At 35.5% G+C, this 14,228-nt stretch overlaps 1 protein-coding gene across 1 annotated transcript; it reads right to left on the bottom strand.

Moving 5' to 3' along the window:
* Positions 1-11,847: 11,847 nt before the first annotated feature.
* Positions 11,848-12,384, bottom strand: LOC132272871 (uncharacterized). Its single transcript, XM_059773950.1, has one exon. It carries the CDS (start codon positions 12,382-12,384, stop codon positions 11,848-11,850), a length of 537 nt encoding a protein of 178 aa, XP_059629933.1.
* Positions 12,385-14,228: the final 1,844 nt, after the last annotated feature.

Raw genomic sequence — 14,228 nt, 5'->3', positions numbered from 1 at the left:
CAATCTGATTCCACTCCCTTTCTTCCCAAGAATAGAGATCGTGAGAGCGAGTTCTCACCTGCCCTCATCAGGTTCAAAAATGGAAATTCATTAGGCACAATCTGATTCCACTCCCTTTCTGTAATGGAAATGCGCTAAGGAAGCGAACAACTCTACAAGAAATTCATTCAACTTCAACATCACTCCGCCTGTCAAAAAAGGAAGTTGACCCCCATACCTTCAGCTTATGTGATTCACTCAATTGGTTTGCTTTACGGTGCGTGCTATGCAAGGGGTATAGCTCTGGGAACGGGCTTAGACGATGGATTGACTAATGGCTCGCCGGATATGACCAAGTTCATCCGGCATTGAGAGACCCAGTTAGAGAAAGAAAAAATATATATATATCTAGAGAGAAAGGTAAAAGAAGCAAAATTAAAATTACTAAACTTCCTTTTTGATTTTTACTTTCAAAATATTAAAAATAAAATTTTCTTATTAAACAGAATTTTACTTTATATTTCATCTCTAAAAAGTAAAAGTATGATTTTACTTTTGAAGAAAGTAAAAACCTTAGTAAACAGCCCTTATATAACTCATTTTCTCTTCTTCTTCTTCTTCCTTTATTTATTTATTTATTTATTATTTTTTGTATGTCTATTCTGTCCCCGACAGAATGGTTGTATTATATATGGAGGATTTAAATACCACTACCCTTAAATTCTTCACCAGATACACCTAGAGTGAATTGAGTAATTAACAACATCAACATCAGCTAAGTAGCTCTTTTTATTTTATTTAATTTTCTCATGATTGAAAAATAAAGCACATAGACGTGTTCTTCTTCTTCTGCGCGCTCTCTCTTCATATATATATATATATATATATATGGTATAACAAAATATATGAATTTAAATGTATGGTATAACAAAAGATATGAATTTAATTTTAAGCAGATTTTTCAACATATAAATATTAGTCTTTGAGTTTGGTTGAAGAATGTATAGTACTTGCTTTCTACTTGGATTTTTTAATTATTGAAATGATATAAATATATTTTAGAAGTGGAGTGTAAAAGTAATTTTTAAATAACTCTATAATGTGAGTTTGTTTATTAAATGCGAATTATATAATTTTTTAAAAGAATTAAAAAATTAGTGTGCAATTAAAAAAAATAAAATTGTATATATATGTCACAGTAACTATGTATGGAAAAGAAAAGGGCATAGTGGTAGATTGGTCTGAACATGGATGGTTTAATTGCAAAAGGCCTATTTGTATCGAAAGGCCTGCAAATACTGGTTCACGGTATCTTGTGTTTTGTATTGGGATTGTCTTAGTTGTTAAGCGGGAAAAAAACAAAAAATAAAAAAGTGGTACTAGAGCCAATGGTTCGTCTTGGATGTTTAGCCTTTATGTAAAGAAGGCTCAGAAAATATAATGAGTCTGAAAAGGTGCTATAGTCAATCAATTGGCTTATTTGGTCACCACCTATGAAGCACGGACACTCCTATCAAGAATTTCATACCAATGTCGAACACGAGTGTCTGAGACTCGGACACTTGTCCGACACTTCTGTAAAGTGTTTAAAAGTTATTTTTTATTAGACACGCGAGGAACACATACCGGACACCAGGATATATTTTATAATTTTTAAAAAGAAAAGTGAGATACCTAATGTAATTTTAGAAGTTTAACTCTTTTGACTCTTTTGTCTGAGATTCTGAACTTCTACTTTTATTAAATTTTATAATTCCATTATGTTTATTTTTTTATTTAATTCATTCATCTTAGTACTGGAATTAAATAAACTTTTAGACCGTAACAAGAAAACAGAGAGAAATTAGAACAATTATATTTGTGAATGTGTGTAAAATGTAAACTATAAAATTGTTGATAACTTTGATTTGTTTTTAATTAATTGAAGTATTTCTTTTATTGGAGTATTTTTTTTGGAGAGGTTAGATTTATAATATTGTGGATTTTGAATATATAATTATATATATATGTATTATTTTATAGGCATATCTCCACCATGTCCATGTCCTATTTTTTTTAAAAATTCGTGTCGCTGTATTTATGTCGTGTCGTACCCGTGTCTGTGTACGTGCTTCGTAGGTCACGACACAGTGGGAACAATATGAGTTTTGTAGGAGGATCACCAAGATTGAAGCTCCAACGAATATCTTGTATTTGTATTTGGATTGTCTTTGTTGTTACGCTTCCATTACCCGATACTAAACTTTATGGCCTAGTGCTATTCAAGGGCGAATTTAAAAATTGTCAATTGGGTGAGCTAGTAGTAATAATAATATTTTTTTTAACTGGGCTAAAATTAGGTATAACCTTTTTTTTTTTTGGTGAGCTCAAGCTTACCCTTGGATCTGCCTTCTCCTTCAAACTTAAAGACATGGGATTCAAGTCTTCCTCAGAACATTGTGAGACCTATTTGCCTAAAAAAAAAACATTTGGCGTCCTACACTATTTATTTAATTTGCCATTAGGAGTTGCTGTGGGGTTGCTGTAGGCTCTTTGGAGAATGGGGCTGATCATGTTGGGTTGGCTGCTTTGTTGGGTCTATTTCTGAGTCCCACTGTTATTGTCATTTAACTTACAAGTGGTAGCATCCTATGTAACGTTATTTGTCTGTGTCCGAGTCATTATCGGCTTGTCCCACTGTTGGTGTGGACAAGTAGGCGCCTAACTGTTTAACTTTTGAGTAATAATACTCTATCCTATTAAATATGCCTACTCCTAATTTGACTCCTACGTGTAATTACTGTTGGATTTATTTCCTTCTATATGGAGGAAAGCCCAAATGGGTTTTATTAAATCCCAAAGCCCAGCCCTTTAGGGTGAATAACCCTAAGGAAGTCAGAATAAAAAGGTAGGAGAGATCAGCCGTAGCTTACACAAAAAGAGAGAGAGAAAAACGTAATTTTTCTTCACACTGCCCAGATTTCATCAAACCTCCGATCCCGCTTCGTCCGTGGTCCGATCGAGCTGAAATTTGGAGGAGAGGTTCACGACTCAATGAGTTAAAATCTAAATAGTGGAGATCAGATTTTGAGCTTGGGAACAGTAATTCGTACCCGTGAACAGTAACCGGGTTTATGGTATTTTCTCTCCAATTCTCTTTATATTTGCCAAGATTGTTGATATCTTGATGAGATGTATTGTAATCTCTAATTGCGATTAGAGAAGACTTTGTTTACCCATTATTTGGTTGATAGTGGAGATTTTAACTGGACTAGATCCCGTGGTTTGTCTTCCTCACATTGGGGAAGTTTTTCACGTAAAAAATTGCTTGTATTCTTGTGGTTTGGTGTGATTGATTTTTTTTTTTTTTTTCTATTATTTTCAGCACATATAAAAATAGAGATACACTATATTTGCTTGCATATAGGGAGAAGAGTTATTCCACTGTGTTTTTTTATTATTATCTCTCCCAACAAAGTGGTATCAGAGCACTAGGTTGACAGATTGCCAGATTAACAGTTTGAGTTATGGAAGCAAATACGACTAGAATGATTAATCTCAATGGTTCAAATTATCACATATGGAAAGGAAAAATGGAGGATCTTCTTTATGTGAAAGATTATTACCTACCGGTGTTTAGTGCTGAAAAACCAGAAAACAAGTCTGATGTGGAATGGACCTTGTTACATCGACAGGTGTGTGGGTATATCAGGTAGTGGGTAGATGATAATGTTTTGAACCATATTAGTGGAGAGACAAATGCACGTTCTCTATGGAGTAAGCTTGAACAGCTATATGCTAGAAAGACTGGAAATAATAAATTGTTTCTGATTAAGCAGATGATGGCTTTGAGATATCAGGACGGGACTCCTTTATCTGATCACCTGAATACATTCCAAGGAATTATTAATCAGCTGGCTGGAATGGGTATTAAGTTTGATGATGAGATACAAGGGTTATGGTTGCTTGGTTCATTACCGGACTCGTGGGAGATGCTCAGAACTTCATTGTCCAACTCTGCTCCGAAAGGTGTAATCACAATGGATATGGCCAAGAGTTGTTTGCTAAATGAAGAGATGAGAAGAAAAACACAGGGATCCTCTTCATAGTCAGAGATCTTGGTTACAGAAAAGAGGGGGAGAAGTAAGAGCAGAGGTCCGAAGAACAGAGATAACAACAGAAGCAAGTCTAACAAGTTTGCACATGTTGAGTGTTCTCATTGCGGGGAAAAAAGGGCACATCAAGAAATATTACAGGCAATTGAAGAAAGAAAACAAGAATGAGAAAGGGAATGGAACAAAGAATGGAGATGACAAAGATGGTGATGACAAAGTTACTATCACCACTCTTGCAGACTTCTTCATTGTTTATGATAATGAGACGATAAATGTCACATACCATGAGACCAGTTGGGTGATTGACAGTGGTGCTTCTATTTATGTTACATCTCGGAAGGATTTCTTTACATCTTATAAGTCTGGTGATTTTGGAATAATAAAGATAGGCAACAATGGCTTGGTTAAAGCCATTGGAATTGGGGATGCGTATCTGAAGACGAATAATGGCACGAGGTTAGTTCTCAGAGATGTGAAGCATATTCCTGACATTCGCTTGAATTTGATTTCTACAGGTAAACTTGATGATGAAGGGTATTACAGCACTTTCAGTGATGGCCAGTGGAAACTCACTAGGAGTGCTATAGTTGTGGCTCGAGGCATGAAGCACTCTGCACTATACGTTCTGCAAACAAAGATCTCCAATGACATTGTTAATGTGATGGAGGATAATGATACAACAGAGTTGTGGCACAAGAGACTGGCTCACATGAGTGAGAAATGATTAGCTCTACAAGGGAAGAAAAGTCTACTATATGGACTGAAAAGTACACTTCTGAAAAGGTGTATTCATTGTTTGTTAAGGAAGCAGAGCAGAGTCTTCTTCAAGAATTCCCCTCATTCGAGAAAGTTAGAGATACTGGATTTGGTACATTCAGATGTGTGTGGCCCTATGAAGACGAGAACACTTGGTAGCTCCAGATACTTTGTGACATTTATAGATGACCATTCAAGGAAGTTGTGGGTATATACCTTGAATTCAAAAGACCAAGTGTTGGCAGTATTCAAGCAATTCCAAGCCCTAGTTGAGAGACAAACTGGGAAGAAACTGAGATGCATTCGTACTGATAATGGCGGAGAGTATTTTGGTCCTTTTGATGAGTATTGTAGATAGCAGTGTATCCGGCATCAAAAGACAACTCTGAAAACTCCTTAGTTAAATGGCGTAGCAGAAAGGATAAACAGGACACTAGTTGAGAGAGTGAGATGTTTGCTTTCACAAGCCCAGTTGCCAAAATCCTTTTGGGGGGAGGCATTGAGCATAGTTGTTGATGTGTTAAATCTTACACCCTGTGTTCCTCTACAGTTTGATGTGCCAGACCGAGTTTGGATAGGTAATGATGTTTCCTATAATCATCTGCGTGTTTTTGGGTGCAAAGCATTTGTGCACATTCCAAAAGATGAAAGGTCCAAACTTTATGTGAAAACACAACAATGAATATTCCTTGGCTATGGCCAAGATGAGTTTGGGTACAAGCTTTATGATCCAGTTGAGAAAAAAATTGTGAGAAACAGAGATGTCGTGTTTGTAGAAGATCAGACGATTCAGGATATTGAGAAAGCAGGGAAATCTATGTCTCAGTAAGGTAATATCTTAACTGATGTAGATCCAGCTCCTCTGAAGAATCTGTCATCTCAGGTTGAGAACGATGTTCAGGATGACCACCAGTGTACATGTGATATGGATGTTCCCCTACAGGTTCAGGGAGATGTTGAGACTGATTGGCAGTTGACAGCGCCAGAGATTCCACCAGAGATTCTATCAAGGAAGTCTCCCAGAGACCGACATCCTTCCACTTGGTATTCAGCAAAGCAGTATGTGTTATTGACTGACAGGGGAGAGCCCCAGTGTTTTGCAGAAGCCACAGAAGATGAACACAAGACAGAGTGGGTTGAGGTCATGCAAGATGAGATGCAGTCATTACATGATAATCACACTTTTGAGTTAGTGAAGCTACCTAAAGGAAAAAGAGCTTTGGAAAACAAGTGGATTTACATAAAGAAGCTAAATGGGTTATCTTCACAACCACAGTATAAAGCTATATTGGTTGTCAAAGGGTTCGGTCATAGAACAGGTATTGACTTTGATGAGATCTTCTCTCCAGTCATAAAGATGCCATCGATCCGTATAGCACTCGGCCTAGCAGCTAGCCAGAGGGTTTCAAAGTGAAAGGGAAAGAGGATTATGTGTGCAAGCTGAAAAAAAGCCTATATGGTTTGAAACAAGCACCGAGACAGTGGTATAAGAAGTTTGAGTCTGTTATGGGAGAGTAAGGCTACAAGAAGACAACTTCTGATCACTGTGTATTTGTTAAAAAATTCTCTGATGATGATTTTATTATTCTATTGCTTTATGTGGATAACATGTTGATTGTTGGCAGGAATGCTTCAAGGATTGACCAGTTGAAAAAGCAATTGAGCGAGTCATTTGCTATAAAGGATTTGGGGCCAGTAAAGAAAATTCTTGGCATAAGAATCAGTCGTGATAGGAGTGCCAAGAAGTTATATTTGTCACAGGAGGAATACATTGAAAAAGTGCTTCAGAGGTTCAATAAGGACAACACTAAAGAGGTTAGCTCTCCTCTTGCCACCCACTTCAGACTGAGTATAAATCAATGTTCTTCTACAGATAAGGAAAAGGAAGACATGGAAAGAGTTCCTTACGCCTCAGCAGTAGGAAGTTTGATATATGCAATGATTTGCACAAGACCAGATATAGCCCATGCAGTTGGTGTCTTTAGTCGATTCTTGTCAAATCTGGGAAGAGAGCATTGGAATGCAGTGAAGTGGATCATGAGGTATCTTCGAAGCACTTCCAGTTTGAGACTTGGTTTGGGAAATGGACAACCATTGTTAGTTGGCTACACAGATGCAGATATGGCAGGGGATGTGGATACTCATAAGTGTACTTTGGGTTATTTGATCACTTTTGCAGGTGCGACTGTAGGTTGGCAATCGAGACTTCAGAAGTGTATTGCTCTTTCTATGATAGAGGCAGAGTTTATTGCAGCAACAGAAGCGACTAAAGAGTTGCTATGGGCAAAGAAGTTCTTGAGAGAACTTGGTTTCAAGCAGCAGAGGTATATGTTGTTTTGTGATAGCCAGAGTGCTGTTCATCTTGCTAAGAATTCTAGTTTCCATGCAAGATCTAAGCACATTAATGTACGATACCATTGGATCAGAGATTCGTTGAACAATAAGTTACTTAAACTTGAGAAGGTCCACACTGATGATAATGGTTATGATATGTTGACAAAGACCTTACCAAGAGAGAAGCTTGAAGTTTGTTGTTCGATCACCGGGATGGCGATTCTCTCCACATAGTCGGAAAGGGGGAGATTTGTTAGGTTTATTTCCTTCTATATGGAGGAAATCCCAAGTAGGTTTTATTAAAGCCCAAAGCCCAGCCCTTTAGGGTGAATAACCCTAAGGAAGTCAGAATAAAAAGGTAGAAGAGATCCGCTGTAGCTTACACAAAAAAGAGAGAGAAAAACGTAATTTTTCTTCACACTGCCCAGTTTTCATTAAACCTCCAATCCCGCTTCATCCGTGGTCCGATCAAGCTGAAATTTGGAGGAGAGGTTCACGACTCAATGAGTTAAAATCTAAACGGTGGAGATCAGATTTTGAGCTCGGGAACAGTGATTTGTACCTGTGAACAGTAACTTGGTTTATGGTATTTTCTTTCCAATTCTTTTTGTATTTACTAAGATTGTTGATATCTTGATGAGATGTATTGTAACTTCTAATTACGATTAGAGAAGAATATGTGTACCCATTATTTAGTTGATAGTGGAGATTTTAACTGAACTAGGTCCCGTGGTTTTTCTTCCTCACACTGGGGAAGTTTTCTACATAAAAATATGTTTGTGTTCTTGTGGCTTGGTGTGATTGATTTTCTTTTCTATTATTTTCAGCATATATAAAAGTAGAGATACACTATATTTGCTTGCATATAGGGAGAAGAGTTATTCCGCTGTGTTTATTTATTGTTATCCCTCCCAACAATTGCCACATAATTACCTAAATCATTAATATTTCTTTGCACGCTAAAGATAGCAAAAACAAATAAAAAAATAAAAAATGGAAAGAACTACTTTTCACTTGCTTGTATTCTCGGCTGGTGCGATCATCTTTTTCTTGGCAACAAAGAACTACTTTCATGTTAAAGTGGAAATCTAATGTACAAATGAATGATGAAAATTCCATTAAGGCTTAGATTTCAATACAGTATTTATGTTGTTTTATGAAGGCAAACAGTTGAACATTTATGATTGAATTGTTAGTGTTTGGTAATTTTTTTGTTTTCAAATCTCTCTTTTTGGTAAATCTTGAAACACTGATAAATGGATCAATATGATTTATGTTCAAAAGTCAATGTTTTCATTGTCTTCAACTTTTCCTTATATATTGGTAAATACTAAGTATAATGGAAATAAAATTAATGAATGATTTGAGGATGCCAACAATTATATCCTCTGATAAATGTAACTTGTGTTCATCCAAGTGATTATATTTAACATTACTTTTTGCTTATATATGAGCTGCTAAAAGAGTAGTCCATATATGATCCACTTCGTAATGAACTTTTGAAGTTTATTATTATTTATTTATTTATTTTTTTCTAATCAAATCCCAAAACTGATACAATATACAGAAGTCAAAATATATGTTAAAAAAAAAAAAAAAAAAAAAAAAAAACATGAATACATACCTTCAATCTTATTAGGATTTATTTTTTTCTCTTCAAGCAAACATACGTGTTTATATGTATTTTCCCCTTTGATTTTATGAACCAATAGAGACTTCTCAATCCTTTGTTTTTCTTTCAATTTTGCAAAATGGAAAAGAGAACAGTGAGTCAGAGAGAAAGAATGAAACGAAGATACCACTATGGAGAAATCAAAAAGGCTTCTTTCCATTATTTATTTATTTATTTATTTTCGGTATCTTTAGCGTACAAAGAAATATTAACTATTTAGGTAATTATATGGCAATTACACGTAAGATTCTAACTAAGAGTAGGCCAATTTGATCGAACAGAGTATCATTACTCTTAACTTTTAGGTCGAATGACAAGCATCCCACCATTATAACTAATAACTTTTCAAAAAAACACCTGGATCTACTATAAAAGGATATGTTTATACATTCATCCTCCTTATCATTATAATAAAAAATATTAAAAATTACACTTTAGAAAAAAAATTAGATTCCTAAAAAGGTAATTTTTTGTGGGATACTTTTTGTGAACTTGAAGTTGTCCTAATCCAACACTATTGCCTTAATCCTTTTCTTTTAGAAAATATTTTTCAGGACTTACCTGGTACATGGTTGTGTGTGATGCGGACGTCGAATGCTGACCTAACTCTTTCTTTTATCCTATCCGTGCCCACAAATGATATAAACTTTATTTGAGTGCAGGCAGGGGCGTAGCTAGGATTCAATGTAGGGGGGGCATATAATAATATTTAAAGTCAAAAGTACTTCATGATCGATTAGATGCATACAAAAATATATTTAGCCAATCAATAGACTAATTCAAAATCAAGTTAATCAACAGGTACTAATTCAAAAGTATTTCCAGAATAACATAAAATGTCAACAAATTATTCCTAAATTCTTGTGAAGTTAGTGTGCAACATTGTGGGACAAAGACATAGCTCGCATTTATGAAGTAAAAATGCTATATCCTCATTAACTTCACTAATCAAAACCAACAAGAACAACAAATTATTCCTAAAATTTTTTTGGAAGATTGTAAAAAAACATGGTATTTACACCATGTTGGTTTTTATTTAATAAATAATGCCTTCAAAAGATTTTGAGTTTTATCTGTGTTTATAACTAATACCGGTATATGACATGGTGTAAGTATATAACTATATATTGCATCAGTTCTAACTTCTGAGGGTTAAACATATGACATGCATCATTGATATATAAACAAAAACAGCCTGAAGCACTTTTCAAAAATAAAAAATAAAAAAATAAAACACAGCCAGAAGCAAGGCCTGAAACAGGTAGCCGGTAGCGAGCATTCATGAATAATGTAAACTTCAAGTCCTTTAACATAAAAAGTGGTTTCTAATTTGTGCATCAAAGACATGGAATGGAATCAAGATATATATATTAAATAGTTCCAGGCAAGAATTTGTTGTTGACAAAAAGACCATACGATCCATACTTCTCTGTTCATATAAAAGAGATCATCATGTTTTTGATTTGTAGTTCAATTCCCCTCAAATGTATAACTCTCTCTCACTGGAAAACCACAGCAAAAAATAAAAATCAGACCAGACATAGCTCACATTTAAAGCTCAGATGTTGAATTTCAGAATAAAAATTGGAAAAGAATTCCGTCAAAAGGAGAAATAAAGCAAAATTTCAAATAATCAACTTCATTCATCATGAAGAAATATAGCAACAATGGCAAATCGCAAGGCAAATAGCAAGAACAAAAAAACAGAGAGAGAATGGCAAATCGCAAAAAAAAGTAAAAATTAAAAAAATAAAATAAAAAAAGACCTTTTCAATCGTCTTCCAGAGTCCCAGACCATGTCCTAAATTGCAATTTGCATCCTCAGCAAAGTGGTGGTCCAACAGATTGTCAGTTTGTGTGAAGCCTGAAGGTTGAGGAGAATGGAGATTCGGGAGAAGGTGAAGAACAGAGGGTTAGGGCAAGAGGGAAGGGCGGAGGGAAATATTGGTTGTGCGCGGTGCCCTAATTTGAGGGCTGATTCGGCCGAATGTTTTTTGGGCCGGGGGGCCAGGCCCCTATGGGCCCACCCCTCCCTCCGCCCCAAAGTGCAGGCCAACTCAAAATCGGGGGGCGGGGGGGGTGTAAATCATATATATATATATATATATATATATATATATATATATTTTATATGTATACTAATAAATAAATAAATAATTTTTTGGGGAGGGGGGACCAGGCCCCTACTGGCCCACCCCTCCCTCAGCCCCTAAGTGCAGGCCAACTCAAAATCCAATTGTGAATTTTATTGGATTTCATCCTAAAAACAAGAAGGAGGAGAAGAAGAAACAAACAATTTTTTTTTTTTTTTTTTTGAGTAAACTCGACTTTTTCAATTTACACCCATTTATACAAAGTTTAGCACTTAAAATTAAATGGATGAAGTACTTCAAAATGTGGAAGAAGAATGCACTTAAATTTCTTCAAAATATTTATAATTTATACTAATTAAGTACAAATGTAAATGATACATCACAAACCTGATCATATAAAGATAAAAAAAAAAAACCCAACTATTACAACATTTCTTACCAAACATAATTAGCAGATTAAACATGGAATTGCCTAGCTGAACATCCGTCTCCTTCAAAGGAACATACTCTCCAAGATAAACCTCCAAATGATCCGAGAGGTTTGACTTATCGATATTTTCATGGTGGTATGACTTACATACAAAGTAGATAATAGTTTGAATAATCAACCCAAAAAGGAACAACATAGACTGAAATGACAAACACAACATCCCAAATCCAACCTTATACACCAAAATCAGTGACTCTCCATGCACAACAAACTTTTCAAAAAGTGTATATATAACAAAGGATGAGAAACTTGACACAAAAAAGATAACTATGGCCACCCACATCTTTCCATTTATGAGGTTTTTGCTCTTGACCATGGCCTTGAACCCATAGAAGTCTTCTAGCACTGACACCACGATAGCCAACTGCCAAACAATAGTCATATACAATAAGATGAAGACAATAAGATGAATAAGATGAAGACAATCAGCTAACGGGTGCTACTACTTCCAATTGTGATTCCCCGTATGATTAGGATCGCGATTATTGCAGAAACTAGGGTATAAGCAAAGAAAGCCAAGAATGTGGACAAGAAAGTGATCATGAGTCTCTTCCAAACCTTTGGGACAACACTCATGACCACCTCGAAGGTCACTTCGCGAGACGTGTAAATGCATGCGACGGTGTAGACCACAGCCGAAGTGGAGGTGAGAGAGAAGATGAGGAAGAAGAAGGTGTATGCGAGCTCGAAGACCCAAAAGGCCGTCCATTCGGATGAGATGTTGGAGATGTTGTCGTACCTCTGCGTGTCGGCTTGTGCTTGTTGTAGCTCGGTTTGGTTGTGTGTGATCCTAGATGTGAGTAATTCGGAGACTTTGATGTGAGCTAGGAGGATGAAGGAGAGTGGGAGGATCAGAGCTAGAGTGATTTGGGTGCAGATCTTCCTCCATGAGAGGATGATCTGGTAGGCTTCTGTGTAGATGCCAAAGGGGCCTAGGAATTGCATTTCCTCTTGTTCTCTGTCCATCATTTTTTTCATTTCTTTCTTCGATGGATGACAGATGGGGAGGTGGAAAGGGAACAATCAAATCTGAAGCTAGAGTTGGATGAAGGTTACTTTCTAGAAAAAGCACGGGAGACTGGATTGGTCTTTTTCATATATCAATTTGCCCTTGGTTTTTAATATAAAATACTAAAGTCGGTGTTTACTTTTTATTAGTTTAAATTTTTAATTCATACTATTGCTATCCACAAAATATTTGTCTATCTTGCAAACCACAATTCTAAGATTGACAAATATTTTAGAACTTTGCAGTGCTCAATAAAAAATTTCCTCAGGGTGTCCTCCTTCTTCTCCTTTATCTCCATATATATATATATATATATATATAATTGTGCCTATTATTTTGATGACATGACCTATACAAAAAATGATACTTGATTTCACAAGAGTAGTACCTTTATGTAAAAGAGTGGTACTTACATGGACAAATATCTAAAAATAATAAAATAGTTTTAACTGTAAATGACAGACTAAAATACACACTAAAATATGCTCATTATATATATATATATACAAAATTATTTATAAATTTTGTGAAAATCTTAAAACTATTCCTACATTTTTTTGAAAAAAAAATCTAAAAAATGCCCTCACTTAATTTCAAATTATACTCCATTATGTATTATTGTTGTTGAAAGCTTCCCCACTCATACAATTATCAAATCCGTCAGCGTCTGCCGTTAAGTCTTGTTATGACTTTGACTAATTGACTTAATCAATGGTGGAGGCTGCTGAATAATAGAATTGATAAGTGTGGTACTTGACTTCTATGTAACTATATATCTCAGAGGTGTGACTCTACTTTACCCAATATATATATATATATATATATATATATATATATATATATTGGGTAAAGTAGAGTCACACCTCTGAGGTTTGGGAAAAGGACAGACAGATGAAAGTTACTCACTTTTGGACAATGACACCCCCTCTTCTGAAATTCCATCCAAACAAGACCTTAAGTCATATGAAAAGACAAATTACCCCTCAATATTAAATTCGAATATACAAAATATCAGACCTTGCAAATGACATAATAGTCCCTTATTCATTTTTTCTCTTCTTCTCTTCCTGTCACACGGTTCATTTTGATATCTTTGCAGTCAGTTCTCTTACCAGCTTGGCCGCAACCATTCCAGTCATACCATCAACAGTATCATGCTATGGGTTGAACTCAACCACATCTGCATCAGCTTGAAGGTTATGGAGTATGTTAAGAACATCACAGAAAGAGAGACCTTCTAGTTCAAGATGAGATACCCCAGGAGCAAATACAGGATCAAGACAGCCCAGATCTAATGATATATATACACCCTTCACACCTTCTCCAAGTTTCTACCATCGAACATAATAAACAACTGCGAATGAGGACACATCCATGGCTGCCAAATTTTCAAATGCACACTTCTACACTATCGCTAATACCACCATCATATGTGAGACTTAACATATTTAAGATACGAAATGATAAAAAGGGCCTGGACAAAGTTTGGAATTTTAAACTCAAACTGGAGAATCAGTGAGCATAATCATTAAAATTTGCATAACATTTCAAATTTCTTCCAACATTTGTGCAATTAAAGATTCCCAAATAACAAAAAACTATGAGGGCATTGAAACAAATAAAATGCTAATTACTAATCTAATTTTCTAGTTACTTCCAAAACTTCACAAATTTGAGAATGATACTGCAAAAAATTAGGTCACTGTAAAGAAGTTTTTTTAGTTTCTTGAAAATTACCACACCTACCCACACCGCTCTCCTGGAGTGGTGCCACCGCATCCCCCAATAGCGACTACGATAA

This window comes from Cornus florida, unplaced genomic scaffold (assembly GCF_030987335.1).
Source record: "Cornus florida cultivar Cherokee Brave unplaced genomic scaffold, ASM3098733v1 CherokeeBrave_3.0.0_Hap2_Chr09, whole genome shotgun sequence".
NCBI lineage: Eukaryota > Viridiplantae > Streptophyta > Magnoliopsida > Cornales > Cornaceae > Cornus > Cornus florida.
This window is presented reverse-complemented; position numbering and strand designations above follow the sequence as displayed.